Source organism: Helianthus annuus, chromosome 3 (genome assembly GCF_002127325.2).
Source record: "Helianthus annuus cultivar XRQ/B chromosome 3, HanXRQr2.0-SUNRISE, whole genome shotgun sequence".
Lineage (NCBI taxonomy): Eukaryota > Viridiplantae > Streptophyta > Magnoliopsida > Asterales > Asteraceae > Helianthus > Helianthus annuus.
The window spans coordinates 95,438,063-95,458,410 of NC_035435.2; the positions used below are offsets into that span (position 1 = coordinate 95,438,063).

Sequence of the window (20,348 nt, forward strand, 5' to 3'; positions counted from 1 at the left end):
ATTTCTTGCAGGTCTGGCTTGCTTTGGTTTTGGTGCATTTCATGTAACAGGCTTGTATGGTCCTGTTGATGAAGGAAGAAGAAATGAAGGAAGAAGAAATGAAGGAAGCAACTTACGTTGATGAGCTTAAGACTCTTGAGGAGTTCAAAACCACCCGAAGACAAGACTGAAGACTCCGGCTATATCCAAGGGGGAGTTTGTTGGTGCACGAATGTCTAAAGCCTGCGTCTTAGTCTTAGTCAAGCTTGTATAGGGTCTAGGGGTCAAATGTGTCAAGAATGTATAGTGTAGGGGTTGGAAATGTAATTTTATGTGTTAATGTCCTGATTCCGCTCCTAATGACATTATGTCATTTGGAGCGAAATCACAAAGTGGTGATTCCGCCCGAAATGACACGATGTCATTTGGAGCGGAATCAGACCCCTATATATAGTGTTTGTGTTTTCTCATTTTAAAACCGAATGTCGACCGTGTAGCCGAACTGCTGCCGAATTTTTCTAAGGAATATAAATGAGAAAACGTGTTTAAAGTAATCTGCATTCTGTTTCTACTCCATTCTACTTTGATTCAAGCTGTTTGTGTATTTCCGCTGCATAAACAGTGGTGTTTAGCTCTGATTGACTCAATTGATCGTCAATAACGATCCTACAATTGTTTATTTCCTTGATTTCCACTTGCTCGACTTCCACTCGTTGTTGATGTTGAATTTGGATAACTTTGCTGAACCTCATCTTCTATATCAACATAATTTTGTGTTTCATTATGTGTGTTTAACCATCTGCTTAAGAATTATTTTTGCCAAACACCATTTTTGTGTAGAAATTTAGGAGAAGAGGATAAGAAACTGATGAAATTTGATAGAATTAGAGGTTATTTATACATGGTGTAGCCTATACTTTTTAATTACTTGTGTGTAAGACTTTTCTTTGAAAGTGGAAATCAGCTGATGTGTGACATATCCCCGGTTCGAGTCTTGTCAGGCGCATTGCCTTTTATTCTTTTACTGTTTATTTTACATGATTTTTATCATAGTACGGGTTTGAGCTATTTTGATTCTGGGTTTGTCCAAAAGTTTAAACTTTAAGCTGTGCTTTTCTTATTCAACCTTGATTCATACAAATCCTTCTTCTCATCCACGGCTCCAAACACCATTACTTTTTTGTTTGTTTTCTAAAACTGTAGAATGGCAAGATTTACCTTTTAGTGATTTTTGCTTTTAGGGATGAGGACAGTTTAGGAACTTTGCACGATTAGATTTTCACAAGCAGGAATATTTTTCTTGATAGGGACCATAGAGTTCATTAATCATTATAGACTGGATGTTCTAGTGTTGTGTTTGAGATACCAGTTCATTCATATCCTTGTTGCTTTCTTTCATTCTCTCGGTCTCGTTGCCGCCAGTCTTTTGCGGCTCGTCGGTCTTTTCGGTCTAATGCCGGAACTCGCTTTCTGACCACGGTTCTCCGACGCGGTCTCTTACTTGGGTCTTCTTTTGCGATACACATGGAACGCCTCTTACTTTCTTCCTCATTCTTTATTAGGGTTAATCAAAACCCTATCTTCTTCGTTCTTTCTGGTGACTACAGCCCTTAGGCTACTAGAGGTTCCAAGGCTTGCGCCTAGGCGCGCCTCAGATGCATCTTTTAAAACCAAGATCTGTACACGCTCTGTCATTGATTGTTGCTTAAAGCAACAACTGGATTATGTTGCATCTTTGCTAGTGCATAAGCTTCCCTCTAACGACTCTGGCTTGATTGTTTTACCATTAACTTGATCTACAGTTTCAAAGCTTAATCATGGGAATAATCTTGGTCTTGGAGATATCTTGTTTGAGTCAGCGAATTGAACAATGAACTATCTTATGTCATCTTTTAGCATGGTATCTAAAAATCTTGTTGTAATTGCTCTTACATAATCACCCCATGCCAACTCAATGATTGTGGCTCCTCCTGGCTTCATATAGGATTGATGCCACTTAGGGGTGCTAATGATGCGTACCGAAGTCAACGTGACAACAGGACCTTATGCTATGCTAATTTAATTATGTTATTTTCCTTATTTCAATTTATGTTTCAGTTTATGTTTAGCTTGTGTGTCAAGGAGTGTTCCTTAAATAAAGGAGGGTGATCCATGATCTCCTCTACGTGAGTAGTGGCTAAGAGTAATTTCCTTTATATGTAATTGTTTGGATTGTTAATGAATTATTCAGAAAATTGTCCCAAATCCTTCCTCTAAATTTCTCTCTGGTTTTCCCTCTTATTTCTGGCTATTGAATCTGATTGATCGGACCACATTAGTGGTATCAGAGCAGTCGTGATCCAATGGAAACCCGTAACAACAAGAAATCACTCGAACAGTTCCAGCAGGAGACGCAAGATCAATTCGCAAAAGTGAACGATATGTTTCAGCAGTTAATGAACGAATTTCAAACCATCAAGCATGACCGGAACGACGGTGGGTCCGGTCCTAGTGGCAAGCTCATTGTTTCGGGTGATGCGGCCAAACAATACCACAAACTTCAGTTTCCTCGTTTCGGCGGTGGGGATCCAACCGGTTGGTTGTACCAAGCCTCCCAATACTTTGAATTTCAGAATGTTGAGCCGGAGGAGCAGGTTAACTTGGCGTCGATCCATCTCGACGGAATCGCCTTACAGTGGCACCGATGGGTTACCAAACTCAAAGGGCCGATGACTTGGGCGGAGTTTTCCCAGGCGTTGCTGGCACGTTTCGGGCCAACGGATTACGAAAATCCGGGCGAAGCTCTTTCCCGGCTGAAACATACAACGACGGTCGCTCAGTATCAGGAGTCGTTTGAGAAGTTGTCTCACCAGGTGGATGGGCTCCCTGAAGACTTTTTAATGTCAAGTTATATTGGAGGACTCAAGGATGAGGTCAGATTGGAGGTTAAGATGAAGAAACCTAGGTCTCTTATTGATGCGATGGGGCTATCCAGAATGGCAGAAGAAAAATTGGGCCTTGCCAGAAAACAAGCCCAGCCCACTCGGTTCTCTACCACTTCGTATGCGGGCCGACTTCCTTCCACTGATTCAGCCGGTATACTGGGGCCAGGCCCAACCAACACTTTAGCTTTACCAAGCCCTACACCTACCCGCAGAATATCTAACACTGAAGCTAAAGCACGCCGTGAGAAAGGGTTGTGCTACTACTGTGATGAGAAATACTCGCCAGGCCATCGATGCACCAAGCCTCAGTTCTTTATGATTCACGATGTTGCCGAAGACGAAGGGACCCCTCCGGCCACTGAGTCACCAGCCGCTGATTACAGCGAAACCCAAGCTGAAGTTTCTTTCCATGCAATTACAGGTACTCTTCACCCTTAAACATTACGATTGCCAGGAAAGATTAAGAATAAAGATGTCGTGGTTCTAATTGATGGGGGTAGTACACATAACTTCATTGACCAGTCGTTGGTTGATCGTTTTGGCCTCATTATTGACCGTGAGGTCACTTTTGAGGTTGTTGTGGGCAACCGAGAAAAGGTGTTATGTCCGGGTCGAGTTAACGGTCTTTCACTCCTCATCCAAGGGTTTACAATTTCAACCGATTTTTGGGTTTTACCTGTGGCTGCTTGTTCAGTTGTTTTGGGTGTTCAATGGCTCAAGACTTTGGGTCCGGTGGAAATTGATTATCAGGAACTCACTATTGGGTTCAGGTTAGCAGGAGCAAGACATATCCTACAGGGACTTAAAGCTTCCGAACTACAGGCTGTACCAGATAATGAATTAATGGGTTTACAGGGGTTGGCATATCTATTACAGATTGAGCCGTTTGGGGTGACCGATCCAACCGAACACGTCCCTTGTTTGGCCATCCGGGAATTACTGAAGAAGTATGACCGGGTTTTCCAGGAACCCCGGGGCCTCCCACCAGTTCGATTCCAAGATCACCACATACCGTTGATGCCTAATACCCGACCAGTAAGCTCTCGACCTTATCGCCAGCCTTATTACCAAAAATCAGAAATTGAGAAACAGGTCCGGGAACTGCTACACCAAGGTTTGATCAGGCCTAGCCATAGCCCGTTCGCATCACCGGTGTTGTTAGTCAAAAAGAGCGACGGAACTTGGCGCTTCTGTGTCGATTATCGGGCCTTGAATGATATCACCATCAAAGATAAGTATCCAATACCGGTCATTGACGAGCTACTAGACGAACTACACGGGCCACTATGTTTTCGAAACTGGATTTACGGTCGGGGTATCATCAGATACGGGTGCATGAGCAGGATGTTTGTAAGACAGCTTTCCGGACTCATGAAGGGCATTATGAGTTTGTGGTGATGCCGTTCGGGCTTACGAACGCGCCGGCAACCTTCCAAAGTTTAATGAACGACCTCTTCCGGACCCATCTACGTAAGTTTGTGCTTGTGTTTTTCGATGATATATTGGTTTATTCAAGAACCTTGGATGACCACTTGCAACATTTGTCTACTGTTCTGGAGATTTTGGCTATTAATAGGCTTTATGCCAAATTAACTAAGTGTTGTTTTGGGGTGGCCAAAGTCAATTATTTGGGCCATGTCATCTCGTCTTCGGGGGTGGCAGTTGACCAGTCCAAAGTCAAAGCAGTGTTAGATTGGCCGACACCGAAGAATGCTAAGGGGGTGCGTGGGTTCTTGGGCCTCGCCGGGTATTATCGGAAGTTTATTAAAAATTTTGGTACTATGGCAGCACCTCTTCATAAATTGGTGGGAAACACACCCTTTTATTGGGATGCTGTGACCGAGGAAGCTTTTCAGCAGCTCAAGAAGTCTCTCACAACCACTCCCACTTTAGGATTGCCGGATTGGTCTAAAGTTTTTACTGTGGAATGTGATGCTAGTGGAGTGGGTATTGGGGCCATCCTTACACAGCAAGGTCGTCCGATTGCGTATTATAGTGTTCCACTAGAAGGATCCATGTTGGCGTGGTCCACATATGAAAAGGAGATGCTGGCGATAGTCAAGGCGGTTAGGAAGTGGAGACCGTATTTGTTGGGCAGACCTTTTGTGGTTAAAACAGATCACATCAGCCTTAAATACCTTTTGGAGCAACGAGTTTCCACTCCGGCTCAGGCCAGGTGGCTGCCGAAACTGATGGGGTATGACTTTCGGGTTGAGTATAAGAAAGGGGTGACTAACAGAGGAGCGGATGCATTATCGAGGCAAGCTGAGTTGAATTTCTTGGCTGTTTCCCATGTCACAGCGGCCTGGTGGGCAGAGTTGCAGCAAGAGGTTAAGCAAGATACTTACTATCATGACTTACCGGGATGTTTTTCTGCAAAAATTAGTTCTCACTTGGTGCAGCGAGACGGGGTTTGGTTTCGTGGGAACGTAATTTTGCTGAGTCCAGCCTCATCTTTTATTCCCAAAGTCTTGCAACATTGTCATGCATCTAGTGAAGGAGGGCATTTTGGTTTTCACAAGACTCTAGCTCGGGTAAAGGAAAGTTTTTGGTGGTCCGGGATCAAAGAAAGGGTGAAAAAGTTTATCCAAGAGTGTCACATATGTCAAAGATTTAAAACAGAAAGCTGCAGACCTGCTGGTTTGCTGCAACCTTTGCCGATTCCGACTCGAATTTGGGAGGACATTAGTATGGATTTTATCTTATCGAAGGGTTGCCGTCCTCTAACGGGTACACTGTCATCATGGTAGTGGTAGACCGCCTTTCGAAGTATGCCCATTTTGTGCTGATCCGCCACCCATTTACTGCCGCTACTATCGCTAAAGAGTTTATTTCACATGTCGTCAAGCTGCATGGCATTCCCTCTACAATAGTGAGTGACCGTGATAAGGTCTTTATTAGCTCATTTTGGCAGGCACTATTTAAACTGCAGGGAACAGATTTGTGTTTAAGCTCGAGTTACCATCCCCAAACGGATGGGCAAACGGAAGTGGTCAACCGAACCCTTGAACAGTACCTTCGTTGTTTTGCGGGGGATCGACCAAAAAAGTGGGCTGACTGGCTTCCTTGGGCAGAATTTAGTTATAACACATCAACTCATTCGGCTACCAAAATGACCCCTTTTGAAGCTGTGTATGGCCGTCCTCCACCTCGGGTTCTGACTTACGTTCCAGGCACTTCCAAAGTTCAAGCTGTTGAAGAGTTGTTAATTGATCGAGACAAGTTATTGCGTGACTTACGTTCTAACTTGATGGTGGCTAGGGATCGGATGAAATCAAAAGCTGATTTGAAGAGGCGTGAGGTGGAATTTTCTGTGGGGGACATGGTGTATCTTAAGCTTCAGCCGTACCGGCAGACGACGATGGCGTTTCGTTTATCAGCCAAGGTGGGTCCTAAGTTCTTTGGGCCATATAAAGTTATTGAACGGGTGGGGCCTGTTGCGTATCGGTTAGAGCTTCCTCCTGACGCCCTTATTCATAACGTGTTCCATGTCAGCTTATTAAAGAGGTGTCAAGGTGATCCTCCTACTCCGGTTTCATCCGAAGTTGTTTCAAAGGATTTACCACCAACGGGTCCACAACCAGAAGCTGTTTTAGAGGAAAGGGTGGTGAAGAAAGGTAAGTATAGGCCCAAGACAGAAGTTTTAGTTCAATGGAAAGGGTTCCCTCGCGAAGAAGCTACTTGGGAGACTAAGTGGCGTTTTCAGAAGGCGTATTCTGATTTTCACCTTGAGGACAAGGTGAACTCAAGCGGTGGGGATTGATGCGTACCGAAGTCAACGTGACAACAGGACCTTATGCTATGCTAATTTAATTATGTTATTTTCCTTATTTCAATTTATGTTTCAGTTTATGTTTAGCTTGTGTGTCAAGGAGTGTTCCTTAAATAAAGGAGGGTGATCCATGATCTCCTCTACGTGAGTAGTGGCTAAGAGTAATTTCCTTTATATGTAATTGTTTGGATTGTTAATGAATTATTCAGAAAATTGTCCCAAATCCTTCCTCTAAATTTCTCTCTGGTTTTCCCTCTTATTTCTGGCTATTGAATCTGATTGATCGGACCACATTAGCTAAACGAGGAGTTTTTTGCTGAACTAGTGCTATTTTCAAAGACTTGATCACAAGTAATGCCGGTTAAAAAAATACTTCACAACTAATGCTCTAGCCATTATAAATGGCGAAATTTTAAGTTGATAGACTTGTGTAAGGGAATAATCAGAATGTGTAAGACCCAATCACTGTAAAAAGGTACCATAGCCATTCTAAATGGCGAAAATTGAAAGTTATTGACAAATTGCCATTTGAAATGGCGAAATCTGAAATTTTCTGCACAATTGCCATTTTGAATGGCTACACATGCAAACATACTCTTTTATCCCTCTCTCTAATATCAGACTCCCTTCCATCTCTCTTAAGAAATATTGAGAGAGATTTTGAACCCAGTATCGGTAAACAGGTCCGGTGAGAGGTGTGGTAACTGGTGGTCGATCGGGGCCGCGTCTCCATGCTATCATCCTTCTCTCTCTAAAAACCTCCACCAACTTTACACCGGCCGTCTTTACCGCCGGTTGTGATGGCGAGTGGTTTTTGTGTCCGTTTCTTAGTTGAGGGTTTTAGCCGGCGATGATGGTGGCCTGCCACTTGGCCTGACAACTCCGGTTGCAGCCATGGGGGCGCTGAGCCATTCTTTGTTGGCGATGACGAATTATGCATCTGAGCATCTTTGTTTTGCAACGACGATGACGATATGTAGATCTGAGTGGATTGGTTTTATTGTTTTCTTTTTTCCTTTCTTTTGTTTTATTTATAACTTTAATGAACTGAACTGAACTGTGGAAGGAGAAGGGGAAGAAAGAAGAATAATGGTTATCAAATTAGGTGGAACTGTTTGATATTGGTGGTGGTTGTGTTTGTAAAGGGAAGATTACGTTAAATAAAAAGAGCGAAAAAGTAAAAGTGAAGAGAGAAATAACAACATGAATGGTTTCTTGCTGATAATAAGCTCTGTACCAGTTATTTTGAAGTGAAGAAGATGAAAGTATTAAAGAAATAAAACAATAACTGTTTTGATACAACATTATTTAGTGGTTTTAACTTTTCGCAATTGTAATGGAATTGTGTGCAGAATATTAAAGTTTTCGCCATTAGCAATGGCGAAATTTGTATCTTTGTAATATTTCGCCATTTGAAATGGAATTGTGTCAGAATATTAAACTTTTCGCCATTACCAATGGCGATATATGAAGAACTTGGATTATTTCGCCATTTGTAATGGCTGTTCTACCTTTTACACAATCATAAGCTCTTACACAAACTGATTATTCCCTGACACTAGCCTAGGTGTACAAGAAATTCGCCATTAGTAATGGCGATGGCACTATCTGTGAAATATTTTTGAAGGTGGCACTACTTGTGATTAAGTTTTCAAAATCAACACTACTTCAGCAAAAAAGTCCTAAATGAGTCGTGTTCGTGGGTTGGCGGGTTCAACCCTACCCGAACCCAAAAATTTTATACGAACCCGACCCGAACCCGAAAATTGTGTTATACCAATGAACCCGAACCCGACCCGAATATTCGTGGGTTGACCCGAACACGACCCGTTCAATCCGAAAACTTTTATTTTTTAATTTTTTTTTACACAAATTAATGTATTAAATTTAAAGTTTACTTAAAAAACACAAATATATATAATACAATTACATTTAAATTATAAAATATTATATGAATTTCTTTTTCTTTGTTATAATTATAGCATAAAATACATACCCAATTTAATTTATAACATAAAACATATTGTCAAAAAATATTATATAATATAAAGGGGTTAAACGGGTCAACCCGCCAACCCGACCCGGTTAGCTAAACGGGTTCGCGGGTTCAACCTGAAACTGACCCAAACCCGTTTAGACGTAAACCTAAACCCACGAATTTCGTGTTAGGTTCGTGTCGTGTCAGAAATTCACACCCTTAATGCCACTAAAGAGCAATTCCCTCTAAATGTATCACTGCATAACTTCAGTTTGAAGTTCTTGGGTGTCTCATCTATCGCAAAGAAGTTTCACAGCCGTAAATTCAGTGATCCACTTCGTCTTCCTTGAGTTTGGGAAATACAAGTTTTCCTAGTTGATGAGTTCTTCAGGTTCTTGTTCTTACTAGCGCTTCTGATGAAGTCTCCGGTGAGGCTGAGGCTGACCACATCCTCTAGTGTTGTGCAAATCTTAGCAAATGATTTCTTTGTTTTCTCTACTGACCCGTCTAGTCTTAACAAACAACAGCGTATTTTCATTTTTTTATTGTCTTCTCCAACTCCTGATTGCGTTGATTGCTATAGCTTATTTTTTCCGATTGATTCACAAATTTTGGTAGTTCAGCGTTAACCACTCTGATACCAGTGATATGTGTCGAATAAGAAGAACGAAATTTGAGAGGAAATAGTTAAACATGATTAAATCTTGGCTATCTTTTTGTTTTTTCTTCACTATATTTATAGGAACTACAATCAGAAAATGTGCTTGTATACCTTCTCAATCTCCGTGCCGGCAGCTTTGCAGTTAGCTGCATTATCTGTGAGAACTTGTAGCATGTTACTTGGTCCTATTGTCTCAATGGCTCCGAGTAAAAAATTGGCAATTGCCGTCCCCGTTTTCTCTACCCTAAAAAGTCTCCCGCTTCCATGAACATTGCACCTCAGGAATTTACGGCGAGAACATTGATGAGTGAATTGTGTTTAACATTTGACCACCCATCCGAGACAATAGAAACCCCTTGCGTGTACCATGTGTCTTTCACCGGTGCCAACTCTTTCTCAACACCGCGGACGCACTCATCAAGTAAATTAGTTCTCGCCTTTTCACATGATGGCGGTTTGTAATCGCCCGGTGCATTTTTTATACCACTAATTATTTCAAGAGTAAATTACAAGTTTTGTCCTTTATGTTTACATCAAATGTCAGGCGCTGTCCTTTAGCGCAAAAGTTGATAGGCACTGTCCTTTACCTTTCAAAATCTTGCACGTTTTGTCCTTTAGGCCAAACCCAGTTATATTTTTTGGTTAAATCTGATCATGTGCCTTGCACATGAGGGCAATTTTGTCATTTCACCGTTCCAAGGATTATTTTGTAAGAAAATTTTATTTAGGGGTACCAAACTTAAAATAGAAAATATGAACTCTCTATAATCTGAAAGTCCCCCCCTCTCTCTCTTCTCTCTCTCTCTACAACACGACTTCACCGACTACCACCATCAACCCACCACCACCACCTCCCACCCCGCCACCACCTGCAACAAAACCAAAACCACACTTTTTCACTCTCTCATCTCTTCCTCTCTCTCTCTCCCCACCATCACCATCACAACCCACCCATATTACCATTAGCCATCACACCTCCGTCAACACCAACCGACCAACACCACCCACCCCTGTTCACAATCACGCAGTACGTCGCCTCATATCCAGTGTGCTTCTATTGATGCCTTTTTGAGTTTTGAGATTGGGGGGTTTTGATCTCTCGGAGTTAAATTGATTGAAATTAGGGGTTATTGCTTTGATTTTAAATGTTTAGTGTGTTTAATGTGTGCTGGTGGATGTTGATTAGTTCATGAATTAGAGATTTGTAGTTACAAAACATTCTGTTAGAATTTGGATATATCTATTTGGTTTAGTTGGATGTTGATTTTCTACAAAATTTGGTTCAAATTCATTAGTGTACTTCTTTTTACTATAAGTACTCTGTAATATATTTGGATTTGTTGTGTGTCACAAACAATTTTAACCAACGGTTAAGCTGTGAAATTAAGTTCACTGTTTTGGTCAAGTATTGGGGTGTTGTCTCATCTATTTGGGGTTAGGGTTTCGATGGGGGAGGCGGCGTTAAAGTTGGTGCTTGCAGTGGAGGAGGTGGTGGTTGGATGGTGAAGACAACGGTGGCGGTGGTGAAGACAGTCGTGGTTGCAGGGGAGGAGATGAAACGGTGGTGGTTGCATATGGTGGTGTTGGTGAAGACGGTGGTGGTGGCGTCATAAGGTGAAGAGAGAGAGAGAGATAGAAAGAGTAGGGAGCGGTGGTTGTCTTAGGTGCGTGCGGTGGTGGCTGGTGTCAATGGCAGATGAGTTGTGGGGGTTGTTTTAGAGAGAGAGAGAGAGAGTAGAGGGAGAGAAAGAGAATGGTTGATTGTGTTTGAAGATAGATTTTTTTATTTTTAACTTTAATACAGAATAGCTCCTGCATAAAATTTCTTTACAAAATAGTCCTTGGAATGGTGAAATGATAAGATTGCCCTCATGTGCAAGGCACATGATCAGATTTAACCAAAAAATCTAACTGGGTTTGGCCTAAAGGACAAAACGTGCAAGATTTTGAAAGGAAAGGACAACGCCTGTCAACTTTTGCGCTAAAGGACAGCGCCTGAAATTTGATGTAAACATAAAGGACAAAACTTGTAATTTACTCTTATTTCAATAAAATGCGGGTTGCATAATACGTTAAATGGGATCCCGATTGCACATAATCCCCGAATAAAACTTCAGGTCTACGATGTTTCTCTCTAAGTTCCCAAAAGCTTCTTCCATTTGCTTCCTCAGGGCATATTTTAAGAGTACAGAGTTCTTTAAACACTTAGAAATTCCCCTGGTATTTTCTGTTTCTTGTACCTTCTTTGACAGCTTTTCAAACAGCTCCCGATCTTTCAAACACAGATGGACATCTTTTGATCTCGGCTTTTTCCCCACGGGAGGCCCAAAAAATGAACATGGATTCGGGTGTATCAAAGTAGTTCCATATTTCTCGAGTACTAAATAAAAAAGAGGTGTACTTCTTCTCAAGCAGGTACTAGTAAACCTTCCCTGACAATGTTTGCAGGTCCATTGTTTGGAGCCTCCTAGATTCTTGCTATTACCTGTTAGATTCACATCCGATACATCAACAGTTAAAACATAAACAGTTCTATAATCATTAAACTAAATAAAACAGTTAACACATAAACACTTTAAACTTGTTATGTCAACTTAATATTCATAACAGTAAATAAAACAACAAAAACGTACAGTCCTTTATAGTCTATACACTGCACCATGGAAGACTACTTCATCATTCACTGGTTTAGTAAGATCTTCAATTTGTTTGTTTCCCTGACTTCCACTTGCTCGACTTCCACCCGTTGTTGATGTTGAATCTGGAACTCCGAACCAGTTCAATCTGGAATGCCGTACCACATCGTTCCGGTATTCTTGTGAATTGCGATTTGGTACACCAAGATCCAATATGTGGATCGTGGCAACATGAGCAATTTAGGTAACTATGCACCAGGAGGATAGGTCCCATGCTGGGGCGCAAAAGCACCCAAAATTCAGCTATAAATAAACCCACGCCTACCAGACAATTAAATGGCGACTTAACCACTGGACCAACATAACTTATACTAAACACAACTGTATTAAATAACTTATAAAGATGAATTGAAGATGAAAAAACTATAAAAACAGCCAACAGTGGGTTAACCCTATTCATTCACTTCTCTTACTAACATATATTAATAATTACCTGGTGGATGCATATGCCATTTTGATAATGTAAGTGCAGATTTGTTTACAATAGAGTTAGAAAAGATTATTACATTTTAAGCAAGAACATTTATGTGGAGACATTTGGAGGCTTAATTGTTACTGGAATGTTTCCAATTATGAAGTATTGAAGGCTCTCGTAGCAATTGCAGTAATAGTTATCTTTGGTATGTGTTTATGTTCTGTTTCAAAATGACTAGTTGTGTAATGTATATATCTTTTAGTAACTGGCTATTAATTTCTTGTGGCACAATGTGGAAGTTTTTGTTTTTGGTGATGATGGTCCTTACAAGAACGAGGTCTGAAGAAGATTCTAGAGGACCTACAAATCAGTCGGTGGCCATTGGAAGTGCATCTGATATGGTACCGCGCTCGACCCGTAGACGCAAGCGTAACGCCACTACAACTACTGGTAAATATCATAGACTTTTGATTATTTAAATTTTATAACATACTCGTGTTTTACTTATAACTACGCCTGGAAATCTTGACCCGTTGTTCCAAATCTGGGTTGGTATGAGCAGTTTTCAAACTTTGGGTTGATATGGGTGGCTCTTTCTCATGGAATGGGTCGGATTGGGTTTATTGATATAACCTTTTTCCAATTTAACAGGTTAAACATTTTTGACTCGATCAGGTGGGCTAATCAAAAAGATGAACAAGAATTATGTAAAGTAAAATTATTATGTTTGTTTGTTTATATTGAAATAGTCTTTGAGCTCCCCTAATTGTAAACAATGTACAGATTCAAATCAACCCCAGGTTGATCCACCAAAAAGGCGTGGTCCAAATCTCAATCTTAGCGCTACAAAATACTTTGAGAATTTGCATGAGGGTTCCAAAATTTCTTTAACAATGGCTGGCGGTACAAAAGGATTTGTTGGGCGTACAGCTACTCAGTTTGCAAATGAGTGTGGGATTGTAATATGTAGTGTATGTCCAATGAACTTTCACAAATGGGAGTCCGCACCTGCTGATATAAAAAATCTGATGTATGAAAAGTTACAAGTAAGTTGGATACACTTTTTTTTTTTAATTATTGAAGAGTACTCACATTTTAATTTGCATTGTTAACATACAAATTCAGTGCAGGGAAAATTCAATTTGTTGCGAACAGATAGAGTTTTCATGGGACATGTGGATTTCCGACATCAACAATGGAAACGTACCAGAGGTGAGTTGAGTGCCCACTAGAAGAATAATGGAGGAAAAACCAATCCTCGGTTGGCTAGATCAATGATGAAATCCAATTGTCAGAGTCCGGAAGATTGGAACCATTTATGCGATTATTGGGAGTTAGAATCAACTCGGGTAAGTTTGTTGAATGCTTAAAATAAATTTATGCAAACTTTATGTTAACATCATATATACATACATACAAAAAGTAGTTTACATACATATAAGGTCCTACATGTTGATGTAAATGCTATTGGATCATAGTGATTTGATTGCATATAACTCACTGGCCCATTCTTCTTAACTTTATAGAGATACAGTGATCAAATGGAATGTAATCGTGGAAAACATGTTGTTACAAGTAGAGGAGGCTCTCGGTCAATAGCCAATCACGCATACCACATGGTAAGTTTTGAAGATTTATTGTTTAAACTTAAAGGGTTTTATTTGATTTAGTGAATTAGTTTAGTACTCTCTTTTCATTTATGGACCATTTATGTTCATATCTAGATTATTTACCATTATTTGTTAGTTCCAACATCAATGTTTTCTAAACACATTTATCAAGCCCTATGTTATATTATTGCTTTTTGTTGTCACAGACAAATCGCGAGACTCAAACACAGCCTAGCCCCTTTGAAGTCTATTACAAGTTGCATTATAATGATATAAAAGGATGGCAAAATGATGAGGCAGAAACTGAATATGTAAGTTATTACTCTCTTTGAAACAACCCATACTTTTAGAACTAGATTTCTGATAGATGCAAGTTAGCTTTAGAGATATATAGGCTGAATTTTGAGCGGCAATACGTAAGGATATCCACGTTTCATTTTCTTTGCGTATTGCGATCCATAATCATCATCAGACCAAGAAAACAACTTAGCCACACTCAGGTTACATTTTTTTTTTATTTTTTAGCATATGATGTGAATGATGAGAGCCTATTGTTTATCCCCCTTTTTAGAAAATTTCAAACCATACCAAACTGGTTGGTTTATGCTTTCGTGTGAAAACTGGCTGAAAGAAAATAACCCTAGACTGTAGGTTATATAACTGTGAGTTGGGCTATGCTAATGTAGGTTTTGCATTTGTAAAGTGTATGTTATTTTCATGTTCATTATCTAACATGTATTGCTAAGAGTGTTAGTCAATCTTACAAGCACTAGGATCAGTTTTGTTTCTGTGATTTGCTTTTTATGATTTAGTGATTTGGTAGCACATAAATTAATCTATGTTTTCAATTGATTTTAAGATCAATTAATGACAACTTCTTGCATTCTGTGTATGCTTCTTTTTTTTGGGGGGAGGGGGGGGGGGTATTCAATGATATGTTATCAAAGGATCAGTCATGCTTAGTTCTAATAGATAATCCTGACTTTTGGTGAGATGTTTGTGAATTTCAAACCTGATGATATTTTTACAATCTCATCAATTTTATTTTTTTAGAGGCTAAGCCATATAGTTATCAAAGATTTTAATTTAGAAAAGTCATATTATTTGTTTGAAAGTTGAGTCATATTATCAAAGTCATATTATTTGTTTAATAGTTTACTAATTATCGATGATATTGTTACACTCTCTTTGTTAGGCGAATATTATTCAACATAAAGAGGAGGCGGTGGCGAAGTTAATTTCTAATGGGACAACGATAACTACTACCATGGATCACGAGCTCGAAAAGGAGGCAATTGAAAGTGTATGTGCCCAAAAAAAACAACAAAATCTGCATGGAAGGTAGGCGTTGGACCGGTTTTCAGAAAAAAAGATTTTTGATCGTCTCAACCATCTTCAAGCGAGACGGAAGCACTTCGAAATCAAGTGGCTTTACTAGAAGAGAAATTGAAACAAAGCAATGAGAACTCGGAAAAAATGTTGATGTTCACGAGCTCAAAGTTTCCGGAGATTTTGAGAGTTCAACATCCGCACATGTGAGTGGTGGAGCAAATGATTTGGATGGGCAACTCAATGTTAATGATAGTTTGATCTAGGATGTGACTTAGTTTAACTTACTTTGTTGGTGTTTGTTTGATTACTGTTTTGAAGTTTAGGATTGATCTACTGAGTATTTTGACTTATATGTTTGATTGTTAACTTTATTAAAGTTTAGAATTAACATGCTATAATGTTATGGATTAAATTTGTTGAGAATGTCATTGTATTTAAGACTCTTATTAGTCCTAAAAAGTAAATATATTACCAAATGTGCATGCATACTATCGACTATCAAATGTAGTATCAAAGACTATTTTTTAGACTTCAAAGAACTCATAACTAGAAACAGTCATAGCATCGGCGACTATTTTTTAGTTACGAAATTAACATATTAGGGATTGATTATCAGTCTCTAAAAAACATATTCGGGATTGAAAAAGTTCTTAAAAGATACAAAATTTCAGTCTCTAAAAAACATATTCGTGACTAAATAATGACATCTAAGATTATTATTTTAGTCCTAAAAGATAAATTGAATATGTTATCAGGGACTGATTCTCAGTCTCTAAAAGAACATATTATTAGGGACCGATTCTTAGTCTCTAAAAGAACATATTCAGGAGGACTGAAAAAGTTCTTAAAAGCTACATATATTCAATCCCTAAAAACATATTCGAAACTAAATAAGATGACATCTAAGATTATTTATCAGTCCCTAAAAAATATATTAAGGAATGAAATCGCATGTTATCAGGGACTAATTCTCAGTCTCTACAACGTCTATTAGAGACTGAATTGTCATGGAACCCAAATCTAAGTAAATGTATTTGGGACAAAATAGACAAGGTTCAAGTACTGATTTTCAGTCCTGAAAGGCCTAGTATCAAGGACTGATTTTCAGTCACCGACGAAATGTATTCGAGACTGAAATGATGTTGTACCACAACGTATATTGAGGACTGATTTTATGTGTATAGGAGTCTGAATATCAGTCTCAATTGGTGTCATACAATCGGGACTGAAATTTAGTTACTAATGAAAGTATCTAGGACTAAGCAATTAGGACTGACTCGGAACTGGCAATATCAGTCCCTAATAACCATTAGGGACTGATTTAGGAGTTTTAGAGACTGATTTTTCAGTCTCCGATTGAGATCTTTTTTACTGCCCGCGAAGAAGTTGTAGAAATCTTGGTTTTCCGTTTTAGATGACAATTTACTGAAAAATTTTCAACTTTTTGAAAAACATGTGACTTTACTGAAAACACTTTCTACACGAACTGAACTTCAGACGAAATATCACGGACGAAATGGACTTTTACAACAAAACCCTAATTTCAAGCTGAATTAGTTTTCAAGCGGAATCTGAGTTTTAAGTTTCAAGCGAAATCAACTGTTATATGTTTTAAGCGAAATCAAAATGATGATTCAAGCGGAATCACACTCTCAGGCTGAATCTGGTGAACACTCAAGCGGAATCACCTAATTCGAGCGGAATTACTGATTTCGCTTCAAAACTTCAAGCGGAAATACAACTTTTCAAGCGGAATACTTGGTTTCCTTGAAATGTCACACTTTTTCAAGCGGAATCACAATACACTCGTTCAAGCGGAATCAAGTATTCAGTCCATTTTTACCAGTTTTAGGCCGAATTTTAAGCTGATACTTTCAAGGGTTTGTTAAAAGTCACTTTTACACGGTATATCAAAAACTCAGTCCATTTTGTCCGTCCAAAGGTCCAGAAATTCATAAAGTGTAAGAAAAATGCTCTGATTCAGGTATTTTAGCTCATAACTGGCTCTGATACCAATTGTAGGATAGATATTGATGATCTAGTGAGTCAATCAGAGTCAAAATACCACTGTTTGAGTGGCCGAAACAAACAAACAGTTTGAATTAGAGAGAAATGAGTAGAAAACAGAAGAATATCATTTTAACACATGTTTTTCATTAACATTCACTTGAAAATCCGGCAGCAGTTCGGCTACAACTTCGTGATTCCGTGCCAAATGAGAAACAACTACACATATATATAATGATCTAATTCCGCTTGAAATGACATGCTGTCATTTCGAGCGGAATCACATGCTTCTGATTTCGCTTGAAATGACAACATGTCATTTCAAGCGGAATCACTACCTTAAACCATAACTTTTACGTTTTGACCCCTGCACTATACATAACTGACATATCTGACCCCTAGACCCTATACAAGCATGACTAAGACTAAGACGTAGGCTTTAGACATCGTGCACTAACAATGCTAGCGTTCATTCAGTCGGAAAGGTAATGTTGTATTGCAAGGATTTAGGCAATTCAATTACATCAAAAATAATATCTACTAATGTTCCTTATCACTTAAACTTATGTATGTAGCCGGAAGTAGACTCGTTTGTGAACTTTAATGATGTTGGTGCTTATCATGTGGCAATAGACAACTTGCAATCGTGTGATGATCTTGTATGTAATAATACAAAACACTTAGTCGATGATGCCCCGACAGTAGCATTGCGGCGATCAGAGAGGTTAAAAAAGTCGGGTCCGTCTATGCTATCACCTTTTGTTTTGTTAAAGAAGGTGTTAAGGAGAAACAAGAACAAAGAAGATTGTACGTGTACGGATAGACAGATAAAAAAGATCCGAGATTGGTATATCAACGAACGTTCACTGGTAAGCCATATGGATTCAAGGATGCGGAAACTTGGAAAAACGATGGCTGGTGAAGTTGACCCAAAATTTTGGTCGTCGTTGCTAGGTGACGACGGGTCTGGTTGGTTAAGTGATGATGTAAGAAAATTATCAATATTCATGCTTTGAAATTATTTTTATTTTCAAAACTGTTATTTTAAAGTTTTTTCAAAACAACATTTATACGGTTGGATGATTAAGATGTACGAGCAGAGGAACCAAAGCGATCGTTGGAGCATTCTACCACCCTATTTTCAAATGACCATGGTTGAGTGTGATGCGCTCTGGAGGTTGGAGGGCTATTTCAATGGGTCCTTGATTCCTATTCCACCAATTTCCGAAGTTGATGAAGTAAGTTATGTTTGAATGCTGAAATGTTTATATATATTACGTTTAAAAATTAACTTTTTTATGCATGGATAGGTTTATGTTACGTTGAATATTAGAAACGTGCATTGGCTTTTAGGGGACGTTCGCGATCGGACTTTTACAATTTATGACAGGTTCGTCATATTGTATATATGCCACTGTAGTCTATTGAATCACTTTCTTACAATTTACATATGCCTACGTGTGTAGTCTATTGGAAAGTGAAACCATGGTGAAAGATAGAACGGAAGTCATTTACCACATCAATTTTTCCTTCGACATATGGCTATGCATTAACGGATACTATGCAGACGATGAGCCATTAAAGATGTCATTGCCGTTAAAAGTCCTTTACCCTAGCCAAGTCCCTCAACAATCAGGAAATTTAGGAGATTGTGGTGTATGGGTTTGCATTTTCATGGAAAGTGTAGGTCCCGAAATCGGAGGATCGATTTACACAACCAAATCCTTGTTTATAACAAACAAAGCCACGTGTGCGGAATCCACGTAACTAAGCCAAATCAAACATAGAATAACAATAACAACAAAGGTTTAACCAAGAAACACACTCGTTTGATTAAACTGGATGAGAATGCAAACTGATACAAACACAGTCTAGAAAAAGTAACTTTCCCGGTATTCTTTCATCTCTAAGTTGAAAATGAGACAGACTGTGCCTTTATATAGCAGCTGGGCCAAAGTGATCGACGAAACATCAATTGGGCCGACGAAACACAACTGGGCCACAACACAAGCCCATCAGACGACGAAACATATCTGTTTCGTCGCTGATCATGACGAAACAGAAACAACAGACCAAAGTCTGTTTCGTCGACAAGTGTTCGATGAAACACATCTGTTTCGTCGAAGGCTGCAAATTGTAAACTGTTTGCTGCAAATAGACAACAAACAGTAGGCACATTTAAACATAAACAAATGACAGAAATACCCTTTACATGCAACATGCATTGTTCAAAGACTATTACATAACATAGGAGACAAACAAGTCGGACACAAGCGGATAGGAGGATATCCGACTTGGTCGACTGCCAATACAGACTCGATAAGCGATAAAAGACCGTACAAAATACATCGTAAATTACAAGACTAGTGACAGACACAAAAATGCATCAACAAACTCCCCCTTGTCTGTTACTCGTCTTCGGTCTTTAAATCTTCTTTCTTCAGTGTCGTTCGGACCACGAACTGCCCGAATGTATTCCCCTGTAGTAACAGAAGCAAGCGACGCGCTGAAATTTTAACGCCTGATGCGCGTCCTTGTCTTCATAGAATATGTCATGCCGGTACAACTTGTTAATGTCGGATGCGGACATATTAACTATCCACATTGGATCCAATATCCTAAAATTCTCTTGATCACCATTAAAAACGATCACTCCCTCATATGTGTCGGAATCATAACACCATAAACGCATTTCACCCAGAAAGTCTTGCCTCATTGGCATCAAGGGAATCTTGTCTACCACTTTCGCCGACTCGTAAACAAGCTTGTTGTCACACCCCGATTTCCACGTGTATCACCGGTGGGCCCGGTGGGGGATTACCGTGACGTAGTTGTCAACAATATAGTCAAACCACACAAATATATAGATGCACAGCGGAATCTTTAAAGATAAATATATACTTCAACCTCTGGTGGTAATATCAAATATATTACAGAAGTCAAATGTATCCACAGCGGATCAAAATAACAAAAT

At 39.4% G+C, this 20,348-nt stretch overlaps 1 protein-coding gene and 1 long non-coding RNA gene across 2 annotated transcripts; both read left to right on the forward strand.

Moving 5' to 3' along the window:
* Positions 1-2,321: 2,321 nt before the first annotated feature.
* On the forward strand, positions 2,322-13,657 carry LOC118490448. Its single transcript, XM_035988097.1, has 10 exons — positions 2,322-3,324; positions 3,358-4,151; positions 4,229-5,543; positions 5,615-6,642; positions 6,752-6,765; positions 9,396-9,531; positions 10,795-10,928; positions 12,688-12,875; positions 13,209-13,471; positions 13,556-13,657. The coding sequence occupies exons 1-10, from the start codon at positions 2,322-2,324 to the stop codon at positions 13,655-13,657; spliced, it is 4,977 nt and encodes a 1,658-aa protein (XP_035843990.1).
* A 591-nt stretch (positions 13,658-14,248) lies between these two features.
* LOC118490170 lies at positions 14,249-15,347 on the forward strand. Its single transcript, XR_004888450.1, has 2 exons — positions 14,249-14,346; positions 15,231-15,347. It is a non-coding gene; the product is annotated as an uncharacterized LOC118490170 (long non-coding RNA).
* Positions 15,348-20,348: the final 5,001 nt, after the last annotated feature.

Coding starts and splice junctions, on each gene's coding strand:
- LOC118490448 (XM_035988097.1), top strand. CDS start 2,322: ATGGAAACCCGTAACAACAAGAAATCACTCGAACAGTTCCAGCAGGAG. Junction 3,325..3,357: donor TTCTTTCCATGCAATTACAG/GTACTCTTCACC, acceptor TACGATTGCCAG/GAAAGATTAAGAATAAAGAT. Junction 5,544..5,614: donor AGAAAGCTGCAGACCTGCTG/GTTTGCTGCAAC, acceptor ATCTTATCGAAG/GGTTGCCGTCCTCTAACGGG.